Raw genomic sequence first — 15,282 nt, 5'->3', positions numbered from 1 at the left:
CCATGACCGGGGGGGAAGGGGGGCTCTGCTTTCGTTTTTCAATAAAGCTGTTGATCTGATTCGTCCGTGTGTGGGTGTTCTTGATCCCCCGACTACCATCCTGGAAAACGCATCTGCTGACGTGGGAACCGAGGTGTTCTGTGAAGGAGAGACCTTTGTGGGACACCTCTTACTGGCCAACTCAACTCTGCTTTGGATGCCACGCAGGGGTAGAACCCGGTCTTGGAGGTTGGCAGGTGATTTCTAAGATCCCACCCTCCAAAAGCGGCAGAGCCAGGTTTGAAACCATATTATTTCTACCCACACCCTGTATCTTCTACATCAGCATGTAAAGTACCTTGAGCTTGAGGTGAGTCAGGCTGGATCAGCAAAACACTAACAAGGGTGGGAGTGTAAGACTTGCAGGTCAGAGGCTTGCAGCGGCTCCCTATTGCGCTCAGGAAAGGGTTAGGGCCTTTAGGATTTGATGAGTTCAACACTCAGTGGTATTGAAACTGCAGTTCTCTGTTCTGTGCCTCACACATGGAAATTGGTTTCCCCACACCTTTCCTCATAGGCCTACCCAGGTGGTCAGCCTACCTGCTCTGGGAGGCTCTCCCACATGCTAGGCTCCTGCTGTGGTACCATGGAAATCTGGTCCTCACTCCTGGTCTGTACCCTGGAGCTAGCTCCATAGGTCTCTGATCCTGAGACCTGATGATGAGTCAATGTCTAAAGCCCCCTGAGCTCTTGGGGATCTGGCCACCTGGGCAGCCTATTTGAGGAAGAAGAGGGGAACAGTCCCTGCACTCCTGCTGGACCCTCAGCTTTGAGGAAATAGCCCCTGGAAGCTTGGTTCCAGCCTTAGTGTTATTTGAAGATGGCTGTCAGCCACCCCAAAGGCAGAGGCAAGGCAGGGGCTCCAGAGACCTATCCCGGCTCTGGGCTGCCCTGTGACTTGAGAGGGGAGCAAGAGCCAGGTGGTGCCCCGGGCCAGGGCTGTGATTGGCCTGAGCTGGACAATGCCACTGATGTCAGCCTGTTCCTGCTATGAAATGGAGGCTCCTGAGCCCCAGCGGTCAGTGGAGCTGCCATCCAGACAGAGATCATGGTGAGCTTTTAGACCTGTCCAGAGCTGGACCCCATTCCTCACTAAGATGATGTGCACAGTGGAGTACAAGCTCCCAAATAGGACACGGAAACCTTTCAGAGGGCTCTGGCCAAGTCTTTTTTTTTTTTAATAGTATTTATTTGGTTGCGCTGGGTCTTAGTTGTGGCTCACGGGCTCCTTAGTTGAGGCTTGAGAACTCTTAGTTGCAGCATGCATGTGGGATCTAGTTCCCTGACCAGGGATCGAACCCGGGCCCCCTGCATTGGGAGCACAGATTCTTATCCACTGCGCCATCAAGGAAGTTCCTCTGGGCAAGTGTTAACTCCAGGCCAAGGCCAGCTTCTACAGCTGGAGGTTGGTAGTCATGGGGGGTCTTGACCCTCACCGCTGTCGCCTCAAAGTGGGTGCTGACCCAGCCCTCCACTTGGGGCTCTCATGTGGCCCACCTCCCACCCAAAGCTTCCTGGGGTCCTTCTCTGGGCATGTGGAGTGGGGAGCCAGATCCTGGTCCCAGCCAGGCCCTGATGCTGGCCTGGCCTTTGCGGAGTGGTGGGTATGATCTCAACCTCTTCACCAGCCCTCCCGACTGCAACTTCCTGTGCTCTGTCTGCCACGGAGTTCTCAAGAGGCCGATGAAGTTGCCATGCAGCCACATCTTCTGCAAGAAGTGCATCCTCCCGTGGCTAGCCAGGTGCTACTGGGCACCCAAAAGGCTGGAGGGCAGGGGTGGGGCTGGGAGCCATTCCTGGGGCCCAGAACAGAGCGGAAGGTCAGCCAAGCACTGGGTCATTATGGCCATAAAGTTCAGCTGCCAAATCTCCTGGACACTAATGTATGTGAGTCTGGTCACCCTGTGGTATCTGCAGCCCTTCGCCCCAGCCTCAGAGCTGAGAGCTCCCTATAATGCCCTCTTATGTCTCTTCCAGCTAAAGAGAAGGAGGGACCACCAGGGGAGGCATGTTGCTACCACTTGCTCTCCTCCCACTCCCAACAATCACCCCCACTCATGTCTCCTAGACAAAAGACCTGTCCGTGCTGCAGGAAAGAGGTGAAACAGAAAAAGATGGTCCATGTGAATAAACTCCAGAAGATCATTGGCCGCCTGGAAGTCAAGGTAGCTCAAAACACCCACTCCCACCACCCTACCCTCCTCACCCCTGTAGGGGTGGGGAACAGAGCCAGGAGAGGGGTTGAAAAGAATCCCATCCTCAGAACTCAGGGTTTCTACACCAACAGACTGCCCTCCTTGAGGTCATCAGACTTGGCTGAATTTGAGTCACTTCTCTACCACTTACTTGCTGTGTGACTTTGGGCATGTTACCGAAACTTTCTGAGCCCCAGAAGCCCCAGCTGTAAAATGGGGATTATAAAGGATGGACTGTCTGTTTTGCTGCCCATTACTCTCCAGCCCCGTAGTTTTATAGATGGGGAAATTGAGATTTTATTTTAAAAAACCTGACTGGGCAGTTCCCTCATGGTCTAGTGGTTAGGATTCAGTGCTTTCACTGCCATGGCTCAGGTTCAATCCCTGGTCGGGGAACTAAGATCCCACAAGCCACACAGTGGAACCAAAAATAAAAAACCTGGCATACAAACAATCCACCAGACCAACCCAACCATGTAACTCCCTGTTCTCTAAACCTCAAGTCCTGTCCCCCTCCTCTCAGAGATCTAGATTTTTCCCACCTCCAAGCATTTGCTCCACTGTTTCCCTCTCTCCACCAAGCCAGTGGTACATAAGAGCTTGGGAGGCTCCCAGTTCAGTGGTTCCTGCTCAGTGGAATGCCATGGATGGGGGATTCTATGGGGGGCGGCCAGCTCATGGCTGGCAGTGCCTCACCTGGTTTGGCTCACATGATGCTCTCCTCCACCACCAGTGCAAAAACGCCAAAGCTGGCTGCCTGGTGACGTGCCCCCTGGCCCATCGGAAGGGGCACCAGGACTCATGCCCTTTCGAGCTGATGGCCTGTCCCAACGAGGGGTGCACGTCACGGGTGCCTCGTGGGAACCTGGCCGAGCACCGGCAGAATTGCCAGCATGGTGCCCATCAGCGCTGCCCCCTGGGCTGCGGGGCCACCCTGGGCCCGGCCGAACGTGCAAGCCGCAACTGCTACCGTGAGCTTCGCGAGGCCTGGTGCCAGCGCCAGGAGCGCAGCCGGACCCTGGTGCTGCGCCTGCTAAGGCGCATGCGCAAGGTGTACCGGTCTGCCAACCTCATCCGCCGGCAGCTGCGCCAGCTCCGAGAGTTCCTGGAGGAAGATGACGCCCTGCTCTTGGGCGCCCCGCAAGAGGAGGCTGAGGCCCCCCCAGAAGGCAGCACTGGAGCTGAGATGGGGGGGCCCAGGGCCAAGCTACCTTGTAAATAGGGGAGTAAATAAACGCAGAGCCCAGGCCTGACCACCTCATCACCGCTGTGCTTGCTGGCCTCACGCCTCCCCCTCCACGCATTACTCACCTCATCTGAAAGGGACATCTTGGCCTGTTTCCCTGGACCTTTCCAAGTTCTTTCCCACCAGTTCTTCACACTGGCTCACCCCGGCTTCCCTGGTGTCTCCCAAGTGCCTAGAACAGTGCTTTGCACGTGGAATGTGCTCAATCAATATTTGAGCTTCTCTGAAATCACCCGATTTATTAATGTACCTGAGTCATTTCTCATACTATACCAGAAGCCCTAAGGCAGAGCCCGGTTCACAGGCTATATCTGCTAACTCACCACACCTGAACACTCTTGCCCCAAACCCCAGAATGCCAAGGGGGTAGGAGTCTTGGGATTACTTTAGTAAACATTTCCTACGAATACCTTTTTTGCAATAATTTATTTATAAATAAAAACGCGCACGGCCTTTTGCTGCGGCGAGCCGGGTCTACTCTTCTTGCGGTGAGCGGGCTTCTCATTGCAGTGGCTTCTCTTGTTGGAGAGCACGGGCTCTATGCGCACAGGTTTCAGTAGTTGTGGCTTGCGGGCTCTAGAGTGCAGGCTCAGTAGTTGTATCGCAGGGGTTTAACTTTAGTTGGTCTGCAGTATGTGGGATTTTCCCGCACCAGGGTTCGAACTCATATCCGCTGCAGCGGCAGGCGAATTCTTAACCACTGCGCCAACAGGGATGTACAGGATACCTTTTTAAATGTCCAGTAAAATGACAGACAGCTAGAGACCCCAGCACGCTACCAGTCGACCCCAGCCGCCTCCACGTTGTTCTACAGCCCGCCCTCGAGGCCGGAAACGCCTCTGCCATCTTCTGCTTCCTGACGCCGCTCCGCTGCCCACAGCAAAGATGTCGCCGAGGCCGTAGCGCTGGTGACGTTACAGTAGTTGCCGGCGGTGACGCCATCTCCCGGCGCCGACAGTGTGGTGTCGCGCCCAGGTCTTCCTCACGCGGCGGCGTCGGCGTCGGCGACATGGCGGAGGCGGCAGCCGGGGTGGGCCGCTTCAAGTCCAAGTGAGCCGGGGCACCGCCGGGGGAGGGAGCCGGCTTCACAGCCGGAGTAGCGAAGGCGCCTGGCGTGGGTCCTGCACCCATTCGGTTTGGGGAAGGGGTGAGGGCTGGATACGGACAGGCCCGCGGCGTCCTCGCGGGAGAGCCGGCACTGACTGCTCTCGGAGGGCGGGCACTGGAGTCCCGCCGGGTGCAGCTGGCTTCCGCTACTTAAACTTGGAGCCGGTTTGGGGAGGGGGAGGGGGACAAGAAATCCCTGAGAGGGAGGAAGGGGCGAACTGAGCACAGGTCGAGGCTGGTCCTGGACGGGAGCGGGACTCCCCAGCGCTCAGGTAGCGGGAGAAGAACCACCTCTGGGGCAGGCGGCCTGGGGGGTTTCATCTGCTGTTCCTCTTCTCCGGGGAGCAGGAAGAGAGGTCAGGAAATGGGCTGGTCCTCCGTGGCCAGGAAGCCTTCAATCCCGTTCTTTTTCAACCCCCAAACTTATGCTGAACATCTAAGTGCTCAGTGCCCGGTACCAGACAGACTCAGCCTCGCCCTGTGCAGCAGTCTGGTGGGATAAACATATTAAGCAAATCGTTTCTATCAGGGCCTGTGACACGCATTAGCAAGGGGAAACCCTGATGCCAAGACCATCTGTTGGATGGTCGAGTGGGTTCAGGGGGGCTCTGTTTCATCTTGGCTGTCAGGCTTCCTCCAGCGGAGTCAGCCAGGCACCTTTGAAATTCGGGAAAAGAGACCCGGGCCACATACAGGGAGCAGCCCGTGTGAACACAAAGAGGCAGGAGACACCCCTCGAGGCAGGGTCTTGTAAACGTGTAAGGAGAGCGGAGGGCTTTAAGGCAGGGGGATGACATGAACAGAGTTATGTTCTAGAAGGCCCTTCTGGGAGCAGGGTTTGAGAGAGTGATAGGAACCAAGTGAAGAGGCTGGAGTAGTTCCCCGGAGAGGAGAGTGCAGTGGCTTGGACCAGCATGGAAGTAGCCGAGAGGGAGGGGAGAGGACAGCTTGACATCTTTGCTGAAATGAGAATCTGCTCAGAGAGTGAGATGGAGGAAGGAGCCGGGCTTGGGGAAGGGGCAGGCTGGACCTCAGGGATGAAAATGTTGAGGATGTTGAAGAGGATGTTGCTCTGGGCTGGTACCCAAGCCTGGCCTCTTATGGCCATCAGGGGGCCCCCAAGGCTTGGCTTCCTCCATACCGGGGAGTCTCTGGGAAGACTTGGACTGCTCTTGGACCCGTGTGGATCACGGACCAGCCCAGGGTCCCAAATCTTCTGTAACATGGGGGTACCAACACCTACCTCACAGTATAGCTGAGAGGGTTAAAGAAAGGAACAGTAGAAGAGCTCGTCACTCTTCCTCCCTCGTGCCCCCTGCATCTCTGCTGCTACCCAGGAGCTCCTCAAGGGCAGGGCCCTATTGGCTTGATCTCTAGGAGAGCACCTAGCTCAGGGCTGGGCATTGAGGACCAAGGGGTGGGTGGTTCACTCTCTCCCCGTCTCTCCTCCAGCTATGCTGTCGAGCGCAAGATCGAGCCTTTCTACAAGGGCGGGAAGGTGCAGGTACTGGCCTAGGGGAGCAGAGTGGTGGGGCAGGCAGGGGCTGAAAAGTGTTACCTTGACTGAGACCCCTTTGTCACTAGCTGGATCAGACTGGGCAACACCTCTTCTGTGTCTGTGGCACCAGAGTCAACATCCTGGATGTGGCCTCGGGGACTATGCTGCAGAGCCTGGAGCAGGTGAGGGTGGGGGAGGGTCAGGGTAAGGGGCTGGTGTGGGGGGGCAGCCTATTCTCATGGCACCCTGTGCATTCACTCTCGCCCCAGGAGGACCAGGAGGACATCACTGCCTTTGATCTCAGCCCCGATGACAAGGTATATGGGATCGGGACAAGAGGTGGGCTCCGGTACCTCCCAACCAGAGTTGATGAGGACGGCGTCCATGCCTCTGCCCCCAGCTGAACTGCATGCTCCCCCAGGTGCTGGTGACAGCCAGCCGGGCACTGCTGCTGGCTCAGTGGGCCTGGCAAGAGGGCAGCATCACCCGCCTGTGGAAGGCAATACACACAGCCCCTGTGGCCACCATGGCCTTCGACCCCACCTCCACGCTGTTAGCCACAGGTAGGACCCTGGCTGGGTAGAGGGAGCGGCTAGAGCCAGGCAGGGGGCTTTGGGCATACAGCCCCCGCACCTCAAATACATTCCCACAGGCGGCTGTGATGGGGCCGTGCGTGTCTGGGATGTCGTGCAGCACTATGGGACACACCACTTTCGGGGCTCACCGGGTGTCGTACAGTGAGTAGGGGTGGCGGAGGGTGGGTGGGTGGGGTGGCACAGTCGGGGTGGCACAGCTCACCAGCCCCACCCCACCTGCCTGCAGTTTGGTGACTTTCCACCCGGACCCCGCACGCCTGCTCCTCTTCTCCTCAGCCGCAGACACCAGCATCCGCGTGTGGTCGCTGCGGGACCGGTCGTGCCTGGCCACACTGACTGCCCACTACAGCGCTGTCACCTCTCTGACTTTCAGTGCCGATGGTCACACCATGCTCAGGTCAGTGGCCAGCTACCCAGGCCTTGGCAGGAAAGGGAGGGCCACAGCTGAGACTCGGGAACTGAGGTGGCTGTTTCCCCCTAGCTCAGGCCGTGACAAGATCTGCATTGTTTGGGACCTGCAGAGCCTCCAGGCCACGAGGACTGTGCCGGTGTTTGAGGTGGGGCGCCAGGGCCATTGAGTGGGGCGGGGTGGGATGCGGGGCTGCCACCTCTGACCTGCTCGTCCTCAGAGTGTGGAGGCTGCAGTTCTGTTGCCAGAGGAGCCGGCGCCGGAGCTGGGTGTGAAGTCTGCGGGCCTGCACTTCCTGACAGCCGGCGACCAAGGTGGGTGGGGCCAGGCCAGGGCGGGCAGCAGGGGTAAGGGAGGCCTGTGGACCCGTGAGACCCAGCGACCCTTGTCCCCACACAGGCACGCTGCGCGTGTGGGAGGCAGCCTCTGGGCAGTGTGTCCATGCACAACGGCAGCTGCCAGGCCCCGGGCGGGAGCTGACCCACTGCACCCTGGCCCGAGCCGCTGGCCTGCTCCTCAGTGTCACTGCCGACCACAACCTGCTTCTCTATGAGGCCCGCTCCCTGCAGCTGCAGAAACAGGTGAGCAAGCGCTGCCCCTGCTCGGCCTGCAGCCCAGGATGCCAGCCCTCCACTCACACAGGCCCCGGCCTGTGTCCCTCCTGCCCCCACAGTTTGCTGGCTACAGTGAGGAGGTGTTAGACGTCCGGTTCCTCGGCCCCGAGGACTCCCACGTTGTGGTGGCCTCTAACAGCCCCTGCCTGAAAGTGTTTGAGCTGCAGACGTCCGCCTGCCAGATTCTCCACGGCCACACAGGTGAGGGCGCCAGGCCAGTGCCCCCAGACTTCACCCAGGACTGGATTGCCCCGCCTTGCCACAGCTGTTCTCTAGCTATTTCTCCTCTACCTTTTTCTAGACATTGTCCTGGCCCTAGATGTGTTCCGGAAGGGGTGGCTCTTCGTTAGCTGTGCCAAGGTGAAGCACCACGAGAGGTGGGGGGGACAGGGTCCCGGGTCAGGAAGCCCAGCCCAGCCTCTCCTCACCCATCCCATCCCCAGGATCAGAGCATCTGCGTCTGGAGGATGAACAAGGCAGGCGAGGTAGCCTGTGTGGCTCAGGGCTCTGGACACACACACAGCGTGGGCACTATTTGTTGCTCAAGGTAGTGGTTCAGGGCTGGGGTCCGGCGTGTCATGGAGGCAGAGGCGGGGTTTGCCTTGCTCTCTGAGTCTCCAGCCTAGGAATGTGGACTGGAGGACGGGGGCTGGGGCATCCTTAGATGCCACTGTAGGAGGTTCCTAAGAAGTGATCTTAAGGTTGTGTGGATAAAAGGGAAGGGGTGTTAGACCAGGGACAATGACACTAAGCAGCGTCCAGGGGGAGAGGGTGCTCTTTAGGCCTGGGGCTCCCATTGTTGGGACGAAGTCCCCGGGTTTGACAGCACTGAGGGCAAGTAGTGCAGACTCGAGTGGAAGCAGGTGGTCCCAGAGGTGTTCAGGCAGTAGCACATTAGTTCACATACCGGGACAGTCTTTCTGGTTTGGACCAAGGTCTGACAGGCCTGAGCTGTGGTGCGCTGCAGACAGGGCTCGCCAGGGCTCAGCGGGTGTCTCCCCCTCCCCCAAATCGGGCCTCAGGCTGAAGGAGACCTTCCTGGTGACGGGCAGCCAGGACTGCACTGTGAAGCTGTGGCCCCTCCCTGAAGTCCTGCCATCTAAGAGCACAGGCCCCGATGGTGGCCCTGTCCTCCTACAGGCCCAGACCACGCAGCACTGCCACGACAAGGTGACCGCACGCAGCACACAGGTGGGGTCGTAGCAGGGTCCTTGCTGGGATGGGGATCTGAGCTGCTGCCTGCTCCCACCACCAGGACATCAACAGTGTGGCCATTGCCCCCAACGACAAGCTGCTGGCCACGGGGTCACAGGACCGCACGGCCAAACTCTGGGCCCTGCCACAGTGCCAGTTGCTGGGCGTCTTCTCGGGCCACCGGCGTGGCCTCTGGTGTGTCCAGTTCTCGCCCATGGACCAGGTGTTGGCTACGGCCTCGGCCGATGGCACCGTCAAGCTCTGGGCACTACAGGACTTCAGCTGCCTCAAGGTAAGCCGCCCTCAGCCCAGGCCTGGCCCCCTACCTGGTGACACTTCACACCTCCCCTCTCCCACCCTGCAGACGTTCGAGGGACATGATGCTTCTGTGCTGAAGGTGGCATTTGTGAGCCGCGGCACACAGCTGCTGTCCAGGTGAGTGGGTGAGGGCTGGGCAGGGTTAGGGGTGAGCTAGGGGCAGGCCCCAGGCCTGAGCCCCCTCCCAATCCTGAACGCAGCGGCTCTGATGGCCTCGTGAAGCTCTGGACCATCAAGAACAATGAGTGTGTGAGGACGCTGGACGCCCACGAGGACAAGGTCTGGGGGCTGCACTGCAGCCGGCTGGATGACCATGCCCTCACTGGCGCCAGCGACTCTTGCGTCATCCTCTGGAAGGTGTGTGGCCTGGGGTGGGGTGGCGGGACAGTGGGCAGGACAGCATGGGTGTGCCAGTCTGACTCCAGTCTGACCCCAGGATGTGACCGAGGCGGAGCAGGCAGAGGAGCAGGCCAAGAGAGAGGAGCAGGTGGTCAAGTGAGTTGGGGGTCTCCACCCAACCCCGCACGGCAAGTCCCACGCATTAGCACCACCCCCACCCCTTGGAGTAGGGCATATTGGCGTCCCTTCTCTCTATAGCTTGGGGAAACCGAGGCTCGGAGCAGCAACACAGCTCACCCCCAGCGGGTGCTCAGGCCCAGGCTGCAGACTCCTCAGCCAGCCCCTGATGGCTCTGCCTTTAGCCCTAGCCAGGTCCCCAAGTGGTCCTGTCCCCTCCTTCCCCCACCAGGCAGCAAGAACTGGACAATCTGCTCCACGAGAAGCGGTACCTGCGGGCGCTGGGCCTGGCCATCTCTCTAGACCGGCCCCACACTGTGCTGACTGTCATCCAGGGTCAGTGCTGCCTCGGGCCAGACAGGCGTTAGGGGTAGTCTCTCGGGTCCGTGGTGCCCGTTCCCCAGGGCTCAGTCTCCTCTCTCCTCCTCCCGTAGCTATCCAAAGGGACCCCGAGTCCTGCAAGAAGCTAGAAGCCACGGTGCTCCAACTGCGGCGAGACCAGAAAGGTCTGGGGCAGGCAGGTCGGGGCTGGATGGTGCCTAGTAAGGCTGGGGTGGCCCAGCAGGCAGGTCTGACGGTCCCCGTCACCCACAGAGGCCTTGCTGCACTTCTGTGTCACATGGAACACCAACTCACGGCACTGCCACGAAGCCCAGGCCGTGCTGGGTGTGCTCCTGCGGCACGAGGCCCCGGAAGAGCTGCTGGCCTACGACGGTGTGCGGGCCTCACTTGAGGCCCTGCTGCCCTACACTGGTATGTAGACCCAGCCCCAGGTGGGCGCAGGGGGCCGTCCAGCCAGAGTCCACCTGCCCTGATCGCCTGCTGTCCTCCCCCAGAGCGGCACTTTCAACGGCTCAGCCGGATGCTGCAGGCAGCCACCTTCCTGGACTTCCTATGGCACAACATGAAGCTGCCCACCCTCCCCACGGCCCCCGCAGCCCTCTGAAACACACCAAAACATGTACTTTGCTATCTCGGCTCCCTGTGTCTGTCTGGGCTTTGTCTAACCCCAGGTCCTGGACCACTGCCTGGGCCAGCCCAAGGCTGGGCCCACCAGCCAGCCCCACCCCCACACTTTGGCCCAAGATCCCCCAGTCCCTGCCCCTCAGCACAGACACTGGGTGGGGGTCAGTCAGGAGAACTTTACTCAGAAGACAAGGGAGAGTGTAGTCTCCTGCCCCACCAGCCAGGGAGTCCCACCCTCAACTGCGCATCCCACAGCCCTGAGGCTGATGTGGCTGCCAGCCATCATCCTTGGGGTCTGGAGCCTCTGGCCTGCCGCTCCAGCTGCGCTGTGCGCGCAGCCCTCCACAACGTGCCACACACTCTCAAGGGGGTCCGTGATACCCTGGGTCCTGCCCCAGTGCCTTACGGGTGATGGTGCAACAGCGGCTCTGAATGGCACTCCGAGATGGTCGGGCAGGCACGGTAGGCGGCAGGGTCGTGGCCTGGGGGGACTTGGGGAAGCTTTGGGCCTCACCCTCCCTGTCCTCCCCACCATCTACCCTGAGGTGGAGCCATGGTCCATTTAGGAGTGTGCCCAGCCCATCAGGCTGCAGCATTGCAGCTGGGAGAAGACCAGTGCGGCCTCGGAACCTGCGGGGGAGGGCGAGGTTTGGTTAGCACTGAGCCCTGCCCCTGTTAGACTGTGCCCACCAGAGCCCCACCCCACGCACCTGCACAGCCACCAACCACGGTCTGATGTTTCCAGCACACGCACACGTGCCCCTGCGGTCACAGACAGCTCATCGGCTTGGCTGCTCTCGTAAGCATGGGAAGCACAGAACTGGGACCCTGGGAATGGATCCTTGGTGATCACAACAGAGGCCAGGGCCCCACCTCTTGGTCCCCGCATCATCTCCTGCTGAATCACCACCTCTGGGCTCCCCTCTGGATCTCTGGTGACACCAGGGACCGCTTTAAAACCCAGTGGGGGGCTTCCCTGGTGGTGCAGTGGTTAAGAATCCGCCTGCCAATGCAGGGGACACGGGTTTGAGCCCCGGTCCAGGAAGATCCCACATGCCGCGGAACTAAGCCCATGTGCCACAGCTTCTGAGCCTGCGCTCTAGAGCCCATGAGCCACAACTACTGAAGCCCGTGCACCTAGAGCCAGTGCTCCACAACAAGAGAAGCCACTGCAATGAGAAGCCTCTGCACCGCAAGGAATAGTAGCCCCTGCTCGCTGCAACTAGAGAAAGCCTGTGCACAGCAACGAAGACCCAATGGAGCCAAAACTAATAAATAAATAAAATAAATTAAGAAAATAAAAGCCCAGTGGGGCTCCGGCTCACTGTGGGGACCAAGCACACACTTCAGGGCCACTGGCACCCCCTGGTTGTCCCATGGCCTCACTCCCCTGGCTTGCGTGCTTCTTGTGACTCAGCTTTGCCGAACACTGCCCCGTGGTGGTGGGTGTGGGGAGGAGGGTTAGTCTCACCACTGCTCCCTAGGGACCGTTCCCCATCTCGTCCCTGGCCCAGGGCCACCTCTTCCAAGTAGGGAGCAGGAAACCATGCCGTCTGCTGGTCCTCATTCGCCACCAGCCACCAGCCTGTGCCCAAGATAAGGGCAGGGGGTGTTTTGGTTCCTGAGGCCCACTGGCATCCCAGGGGGCAGAAGGGTGTGTCCCTAGACTCCTGCTCAGGCCCACCTGAGGGGTGTCGCAGCAGCACATCTAGGGCCTCCTGGGCCTGAGCATGGAAGGGCTGGCCCCACGTGTCCTGGGTGCTGAAAGGCTGCAGGCAGCGCAAGCTCTGAGCCTCCAGGCTACGGGTGGCAGGGCTGCCCGTGGGGCCTGGCAGGGGTTCTTGCGGGGCAGGCAGGATCACCAGGCTGGTGAGGGTGCAGGTGAGAGGTGGGAAGTGTGGGAGCTGCCTGGCATCCCCCACACGTCCATCCAGCCTCCGAGCCTCCCCTCCTCATTGGCCCTTCCTCCACCCTGCCTCCCCCATCTTCCAGATGTTTCTGCTGACAGAGAGTTGGGGGTGGGTCAGGCACCTGCCAGCTGGCAGCACAGGCTCCAAGTCCATGGGTTGTGGTGCAAAGAAGCCAGTGAGCACCGGGCTGTGGGCCACATGCTCCCCTGCCGCCAGCAGCGCCCTTGAGTAGGTCTCCAGCAGCTGCAGGCGCGCCAGGCCTCGGCCTGTGCGGCCCCAGTGCACCAACAACGATGCATCTGTGGGCAGGATAGGGACTGACCATGAGACACACCCCCCCCAGGGCTCCCCACATCAGACTGCTGCCTCCCCCGCCCCTCCTGGGATCCTTGCTGGCCTGACCCGGAAGCTTGGGGAGAATGCGGTCAGATCTCCGCAGCAGACCCGCCTCTACTGGAAAGGTCTCCTTGAGGGTTTTCTGAGGGTGAGAAGGGGTGTGTCAGTCTCCGAGGGCCCACTGGTTCCCCTGGGAGGGCGGGGGTCCCTTTCCAGGATCTTAGGGGCTGGAAGCCCGAGTGGGCACAAGGGCAGGCAATGGGGGGTGGTCACGGGTGGGTCATGCAGTTGGGGGAAGTCAGGGTGGCTCCAAACTCACTCACATGTAGTCTCCTGAACTCCTCCCAGCTTCTTCGTGCAAAGGTGTCGCTGTCATCCGACCAGCACACGGAAAAGGCGAACGTCTGTTAGATGAAAGGTTGGGGGCTTCTTGGAGGCGCTAGGCCAGGAACTCACTCCCTCTCTCTTGGGGCTGGCAGGGGTCCCGTCAGTCCCGACCTGGAGCCTGTCTGTCTGTACCAGAGCTGCCCCGCTCACAGACACCAGGTGCCGGGGGCCTGCCATGGCTGTGGCCTCCCCAGATCTCCATCACAGGTTTCTGGAGTCTGTCGGGTGTGGTCAAGCGTCCCACTGCCTCCCTGCCTACATGGGGAAGAGGGGAGGCCTCGGGTACCCGGAAGACTGTTTTGAATTTCCTGGCGATGCCCCAGAACTGCCAGGTCCTTGCTGCACTTCCCTGCCCGTGACTGGGTCCTTCACAGCTTCCTCACCGCACCCCTAGCCTGTAGAGGGGCAGGAGCACAGGGCTCCGTGGGTGGGAGGAGAAGCAAAGAAAGAGTGGAGGGGCTGGGGCTGGGACTGCGGCCTGAGGCCCTCCTGCTGTAGTCTGGCCACGGGTGGAGGAGGAGGAGAAAGAAGAGCCATCAAAGTGCCGCCAAGCCTGGCCACACCTCCCAGCTCTCCCACACCCTGTGTAGTACAGAGATCGGTCAGAGCCACCTGCCGGGTGTGCCCTTTGGCTCTGTCTTTGAACTCCCTGGGGAGCTAACTGCAGTCGTCATCAGGAACCAGTGACCCAGTGTTAAAGGCTTTAAGTGCTTTGTTTGGCTTAATCCTCACACTGGAGGAAAGGTCTCCGTAATGTCCCCAAATCACAGAGTAGGAAATTTGTGTTAAATGGATATTAATTGTCAGGGTTTTTTTCTTTATGTGTTGGGGAGAGGCGGATGTCACAGTTTTACCCCATAGGTTCCCCTGTGGTGGAGAGACTTGGGGCAGGATGAAGAGGGTCCATCTCTAGTCACCAGCGCTTGGGGGATGGGGGAGGTGGTGACTAGGACTGCTTTGAGAGCCATCTCTGAATTCATGATTTATCATAGTTTGCTGCAACCACAGCCTCTGAGATCAGGAGTGACCATCCCCCCACTAACTGGGGTGGTGAAGGGAAGGCCCTAGAATCCCCAGACAGATGGTGTGCCCAGGTGCCCCACATCTCTGGACTGCTTCCTTATAGGGGAGGTTTTTGGAGCCCCATCCAACCCTGGCACACAGTGGTTCTTCCCCCTGTTGGAGCCACCAGCTCTGTGTTGAGACTCCCTCTACCCCAAGCCCTCGAGGGAGGGGTCAGCCACTATGGCATCCCTCCAGGAAACTACTCTGGCCTTGACAAAAGGCCTTTGTGTATCTGTCCAACCAGTGGTTCTCTCTTAAACCTTCAAACCTTCCCTAGTCTTGGCCCAGGCAATGAACACCTGTGGACCTAGGGGCCTAATTTTTGCAAAGTGCCTTCAGCCCAGCTGTCACCTTGCCAATCTCAGTGGGGGCCACTGGCCTGGTAGGGTACAGGGTGGGACAGATCCTGCTCCCTTGGAAGACAGAGGAGAGAAGTGGGAGAAGGGCCAGCTTACTCACAGCCAGGGACCTAGAAAGATGCTGAGGCCTCTCCCTATGCCAACTGAGAGCCCCTGCTCTACACCCCCAGCAACCTAGATCCTTTCCACTCTTTCTTTCTCGACACCCCCTACCCTCATCTCTCACCTGGACAACTACCAAGAGCCCCATCCTCCCCCAAAGCGTGTGCTCCTCACTTGCTCCCATGAAATCCACTCTTCAGAGGAATCTTTGCAAAACAGAAATGGGATCAGGCCAGGGTTTCCTGCCCAAAACTTCCCAGCACCTTCCCAGGGTCCTCAGAATAAATTCCCAGCTGCCATGGCAGTTGGTGATGTCCTTGGTAGGTCCCTGGCCACCTCTGGATCTCTCCTCCCTCCTCCCACCACCCTTCCCGGGTCCTGTCCCACTGGCCTTTCTGCCCATGCAAGGAGCCAAGATCCTCCTC

At 59.6% G+C, this 15,282-nt stretch overlaps 3 protein-coding genes across 4 annotated transcripts; 2 read left to right on the top strand and 1 right to left on the bottom strand.

Moving 5' to 3' along the window:
- Positions 1–1,199: 1,199 nt before the first annotated feature.
- On the top strand, positions 1,200–3,456 carry RNF151 (ring finger protein 151; the record flags this gene model as incomplete). The annotated part of the gene is made up of 3 exons (XM_082644579.1): positions 1,200–1,781; positions 2,108–2,204; positions 2,968–3,456. Exons 1-3 carry the CDS (start codon positions 1,573–1,575, stop codon positions 3,454–3,456), a joined length of 795 nt encoding a protein of 264 aa, XP_082500705.1. The 5' UTR covers positions 1,200–1,572.
- Positions 3,457–4,424: 968 nt separating this feature from the next.
- On the top strand, positions 4,425–10,711 carry TBL3 (transducin beta like 3). Of its 2 annotated transcripts, XM_082645277.1 has the most exons (22): positions 4,425–4,530; positions 6,040–6,091; positions 6,172–6,267; positions 6,355–6,402; positions 6,507–6,648; positions 6,738–6,822; positions 6,908–7,078; positions 7,163–7,238; positions 7,311–7,404; positions 7,490–7,671; positions 7,764–7,905; positions 8,006–8,064; positions 8,148–8,251; positions 8,727–8,874; positions 8,960–9,190; positions 9,263–9,333; positions 9,417–9,573; positions 9,653–9,711; positions 9,965–10,068; positions 10,167–10,238; positions 10,327–10,485; positions 10,569–10,711. In XM_082645277.1, exons 1-22 carry the CDS (start codon positions 4,490–4,492, stop codon positions 10,676–10,678), a joined length of 2,403 nt encoding a protein of 800 aa, XP_082501403.1. In that variant the 5' UTR covers positions 4,425–4,489; the 3' UTR covers positions 10,679–10,711. The 2 variants fall into 2 exon arrangements, with proteins under 2 accessions (XP_082501403.1, XP_082501404.1); XM_082645278.1 differs by lacking the exon at positions 9,965–10,068.
- A 29-nt stretch (positions 10,712–10,740) lies between these two features.
- Positions 10,741–13,518, bottom strand: NOXO1 (NADPH oxidase organizer 1). Its single transcript, XM_082645279.1, is given in 9 exon segments — positions 10,741–11,328; positions 11,409–11,526; positions 12,170–12,283; positions 12,383–12,564; positions 12,730–12,928; positions 12,931–12,978; positions 12,981–13,086; positions 13,268–13,348; positions 13,443–13,518. Coding segments are annotated over 9 exon segments (1,182 nt in total). The 5' UTR covers positions 13,509–13,518; the 3' UTR covers positions 10,741–11,060.
- Between the last annotated feature and the right edge of the window lie 1,764 nt (positions 13,519–15,282).

The sequence above is a fragment of the Mesoplodon mirus genome (assembly GCF_964341445.2).
Source record: "Mesoplodon mirus genome assembly, chromosome: 15".
Taxonomy (NCBI): Eukaryota; Metazoa; Chordata; class Mammalia; order Artiodactyla; family Ziphiidae; genus Mesoplodon; species Mesoplodon mirus.
This window is presented reverse-complemented; position numbering and strand designations above follow the sequence as displayed.

Bases quoted from the DNA above. Each gene is read 5' to 3' on its own strand.
- TBL3 (XM_082645277.1), top strand. From the start codon at position 4,490: ATGGCGGAGGCGGCAGCCGGGGTGGGCCGCTTCAAGTCCAA. The intron at 6,649-6,737 runs GTAGGACCCTGG...ACATTCCCACAG, and splicing joins CTCCACGCTGTTAGCCACAG to GCGGCTGTGATGGGGCCGTG. The intron at 7,239-7,310 runs GTGGGGCGCCAG...GCTCGTCCTCAG, and splicing joins GGACTGTGCCGGTGTTTGAG to AGTGTGGAGGCTGCAGTTCT.